Below are 4297 nucleotides of genomic sequence, written 5' to 3'. Positions count from 1 at the left end.
CATAGCCTACTGCTTCCCCACTCAGGAAGCTTCCCACCAGCATGTTTGGACCAGGGATGTGAACCTGCATCCTTATGAACTATGATGTGTGCATATGAGCAGGTGCACCAGGCCTGGCCACCATTTTTCTATTTGTTTGTTGTGTGAATAATTTTTTCACACATTATTTCAATGTGGGGACAAGTAAGAACTGTCAAGTGGTAGATCACCCATAATCTGGGAAAGGGCCAATTTGAAAAAGTGCTGGATTGGGGTTGTCCAGGTGGTCTCCATGGTTTCTCCCCATGTGTCCTCTGTGTGAGCTGAGGGGGTCACCTGCACACAGTCTGGGGGGGTGCTCCTGCCTACCTGTCCACTGGAGTTCCCTGAGGGACAGCAGGACATAGAACAGATGCCATCTCCACCTGGGAGAGGAGTCAGGCTAACCAGCATGTGATTCTCCCCCCAGAGGCTTGGCATGAAGGTCTTGCTGTTGGCAGTGATCGTGTCCTTTGGTAAGAGCAGACCCTGCCCTGAGGTGCAGGGGGCAGCCCATGGAATGAAACAGGCCTTCATCAGGGCCTTCCTATCTGCCATGGCTGCAGACCTTTCTCCTGCATGAAGAGTCCCCTGTGGGATGGGGGTTGCAGAAAGACTACGGAAGCTACAGCAGGATTAGTTCCCCTCATCGTCATCATGGGACGATTTCCTGACAGGTCTGCTGGGGACTGATGGGGCTAAGTGGAATTTGGACAGAATGATCTTAAGGGCAATTGGAAGGGAAGCTGCCTCTGCTTTTGGTGATTATGGCTGCAACTGTGGCTTCAGACAAAAAGGAGCACCTGTGGATGCCACAGACAGGTGAGGCCCCCAGTCTTCCCTCCCCTATGCTCATGTGGACCCTGCAAGACTGACCACAGCATTGACCCCAGTATGGCCCAGCAGAAAGGCTGTATGAAGGAGACTCTGGTAAAGGTCATGTCTCAAACAAGGGGACACTTTCTAGAGCCAAGGGGAAGACTCTGTGACCAAAGGTTGATGGGAATCCTGAAGGGGACTGTGCCAACAGATGCTGTGCTGAGCATAACTGTTGCTATCGCCGTGCAGAGAATGTTGGCTGTGAGAACAAGAAAATATTCTACCAGATTGACTACCACTGGAAAGGTATCAATTGCCGTAAGTACAACACCTCCAATTATATCTTCTTCTCTCTGTGTGTATGGGATGCCCATTGCAGTGGGCACTGTACTGAGACAGAGGGAGCAAGAGAGAAGGAAGGAGACCCTCCATAGACATGCTCTTAGCTGAGAGGAAGTCACCACAATTCCAGTGTGGGATGGGGAGAGAGCATGATGATAGAAAGACTCCATGCCTGAGTGCTGGTTGCAGAACAACCATAAGCCAGTGCTGAACAGGAGTTGGGTGTCTATCTCATTCAAACTGAAGTAAGGGAAATACTATGGAAATAATAAATATTTTGTGGGAAAGGACTAAGGCCCTCAACCTGAGACATGACACGAAAGTGGTAAACATGGGGAAGGAAGGAAGAGGGATGCTCACCCAGCCTGAGACCAAAGTGCTTCTTGAATGTCAGGACGTCCACCCTCAGAAGCTTCCCTAGGAGACAAGGGGAGGGCAGTTGAAGGTGGTTTTCAGACAGGACATGCTGGCTTCACCGGCAGGAGAGAAAGTCATCCAGGAACTGCAAGGAAACAGAAGTGCACCAAGAACTGGGCAGAGGGGAGGCTGCCAAGGAAAGCAGAGCCCAGGGTTGTTGGAGGAGTGTAGACTGTGCTCAGGGAGGGGCCTGCCATTCCTCCTTTAGAGGTGAAGCAGTGAACCACTCAGACTGGAGGACCTCACCCAGGTCACAGGGCGGATGGTCAGCATAGAGGGAAGGGAGCAGTGGGAAGCTTTTAGCAACACAGAGACTGACGGGGCTTATTAATTCGAGTTGGACCAAATTCTAGCAGGGTAGCAGTGAGGAGAGCATTCATGGAGTCCTGATGCCTGTGAGGTCAACCACCCCAACTGGGCAGCACTTGTCTCAGCATGGAAGAGGGATGGCTGAGGAACATGTGACTATGTGGGATGGAAAACTGAGGAATTCCCCAGGAGGAGGGGTGCAAGAGAGGGGATATGAGGGGAAGGACTGAACTGACCCCATGGGAAAGCCCAAGAACAGTCTGCAAGACCCAGTGGGGTGGGACCTGGCAACATAAGGGGGGGTCTGGACGGGGCTGTGGGACTCAAAGTGCTCCGGCTTCTGATCTGTAAGGGTCTGCACTGAATACCTAGGAGAGGTTGTCAGAGAAGGAAAGGAGACGGAGGAACAGAAGAGTGGAGGAGTGACAGGAAGGGATCTGAAAGGCTGCTCAGGGTGCCCCAAGAGCCAGCCCCACACTGGAAAGCCTGGGCTCACAGGGCTCCTCTCAGAGGGTCGTGTGTCTTAAGCAGCTTCAGTGAAAGAAACAGGATGTGGCACCAGCTGAGGTGGGGTGGCTGGGAGATCTCTCCCTGAGAGGAGGCAGAAAGGGGGCCCCCGAACTGGGGGAAAGGGTCTCGGGCCTGTCCTCAGGCAGCAGACTTTAGCCACCCTCTGCTCTGCCATGTTGGCAGTAGCTTTATTGTGGTACCCAAGCTGAGGCAGCATCACCCAGTATGGGGCTCAGAGTTACACATGCTGCCCCATGGACGTGTCTCTGCCTGGAGTAAGGATACAAGTCATTGCCAGAGCTTTTTAGTACATTCTGTTGTACCCAGAAGTTCGAGTCTCGATCTCACACAAGGAAGACCATAATTACATGCAATAGCAAGAGCCTTCATTAGCAAGCTTAAGCTTGGGCCAACAACACCCTCCCACACAAGGGGAGAGTCTGGGTTGACGACCTCGCAACATTCTTGCTCTCCGCTTTTTATAGTACATGAAGCAAGAGCAGTTGGTTACAGTTTAACAGCTGTAAGAAGGAACCGTTGGTTTCAGTTTAACAGTCTCTAACAAGTAACAGTTGGTTTCAATGTAAAAGTCTCTAACAAGTAACAGGTGGTTTCTAACCTCTAAAATTCCAATCGGGAACTCATTGGCCAAAGTCAGTTCACACAAGCTTCATAGGTCAGTTACTGCAAAGAGAATGGTATGGCTGTGATGATCCGCACAATAATGACATGTCCCCTGGACCCAAGACGAAGAGCCTTTGCCCATGAACATGAAGAGGGATAAGTCAGTCCAGAAATAAGAAGGAAGGGACTAAGATGGGTGGTGCTGTCAGAGACTGAATTACCTCCTCAGTGGCCCCACAGGAAGTCTAACCTAGTTCCCTGGTATTAATGGAGAGGGCAAGGGAAAAACAGTGCTCTCAGGAAGGACTCCCATGGCGTAGCTGCTACTGTCCTCAGGAAACAGTTTCAGAAGCCTGAAGGCACAGAGTGTGTCTCCATCCAAGAGAACAATCTAGATTGAGTGACTGGGACAGGGGATTGCCCCACCATAGAAGCTCCTACAGGTCAGAGGTGTGTCTTGCCCCCAGGGTTCCCAAAAGAAGCCATATAAAATTAAAGATTTCCCCATCTCGGATTCCTTCTCTTACAATTTCAGCACCTCAAGACTACTGTCCAACTCAAGTTTGTGAATGTGATAAAGCTTTGGCCCACTGTTTCGCAATTCATAAAAGTTCTTACAATAGGAAATATCAGTACTATAGTGAAAGGAACTGCCGTGGAGTGTCCCCAAAGTGCTGAGAGCCCATGGACACAAAACCTTCAACACCTCCTGCTGAGTTTTTCTCTTGCACCCCCATTCCATGGCCCAGCCCCTGTCCTGGAGAGAAGAACCACCCCCTCTCTGCTCAGAGTCCCTTCTAGCTCCAGTCAGGAGCCTGCAGCCTAGGGCAGGTGTGTCTGATCTCCTCCCCACTTCCTCTTAGGCAGCAGTAAATTCCCCCTTTCCCACTCCTCTGCACCAAGTCCTACTCTCTCCTTAGAATAGAGAAGCTGCATTCCTTGCATATCTTCTCAATAAAGCAACTGATTGGAACACTGTGTGTGACCATGTGTGGTGGGGGAATCACACCCCAGCCTCCATCAACTGCTAGGAAGAGGGAATAAATGACACAGGAACTAGACGGGAAGGGACTAAGATGGGTGGTGCTGTCAGAGTCTGAGTCAACTCCCCAATGGCCCCACAGGAAGTCTAGCCTAGTTCCCTGGTCTAAATGGAGAGGCTTGGGCACCAGCTGTGTGGGCTTGTTGGAGAAACTGAAGAGACCAGGGACAGGTGAGGGGCATAGCTCAGGGATAGAGCTCTGGACCTCAAAACAGG

At 51.1% G+C, this 4297-nt stretch overlaps 1 protein-coding gene across 1 annotated transcript; it reads left to right on the top strand.

The window, feature by feature from the left end:
* Positions 1-636: 636 nt before the first annotated feature.
* Positions 637-3994, top strand: LOC132541163 (phospholipase A2, membrane associated-like). The gene is made up of 3 exons (XM_060200950.1): positions 637-840; positions 1049-1155; positions 3575-3994. Exons 1-3 carry the CDS (start codon positions 737-739, stop codon positions 3715-3717), a joined length of 354 nt encoding a protein of 117 aa, XP_060056933.1. The 5' UTR covers positions 637-736; the 3' UTR covers positions 3718-3994.
* Positions 3995-4297: the final 303 nt, after the last annotated feature.

The sequence above is a fragment of the Erinaceus europaeus genome, chromosome 11 (genome assembly GCF_950295315.1).
Source record: "Erinaceus europaeus chromosome 11, mEriEur2.1, whole genome shotgun sequence".
Taxonomy (NCBI): domain Eukaryota; kingdom Metazoa; phylum Chordata; class Mammalia; order Eulipotyphla; family Erinaceidae; genus Erinaceus; species Erinaceus europaeus.
The sequence above is the reverse complement of the archived record's forward strand: the minus strand, read 5'-3'. Positions and strand labels throughout refer to the sequence as shown.

What these genes read in the sequence shown, in the direction of transcription:
- LOC132541163 (XM_060200950.1), top strand. Translation starts at nt 737, where the DNA reads ATGATCTTAAGGGCAATTGGAAGGGAAGCTGCCTCTGCTTTTGGTGAT. An exon ending in CCTGTGGATGCCACAGACAG is followed by an intron (nt 841 to 1,048) that starts GTGAGGCCCCCA and finishes CTGTGCCAACAG; the next exon opens with ATGCTGTGCTGAGCATAACT. An exon ending in CTGGAAAGGTATCAATTGCC is followed by an intron (nt 1,156 to 3,574) that starts GTAAGTACAACA and finishes TTACAATTTCAG; the next exon opens with CACCTCAAGACTACTGTCCA.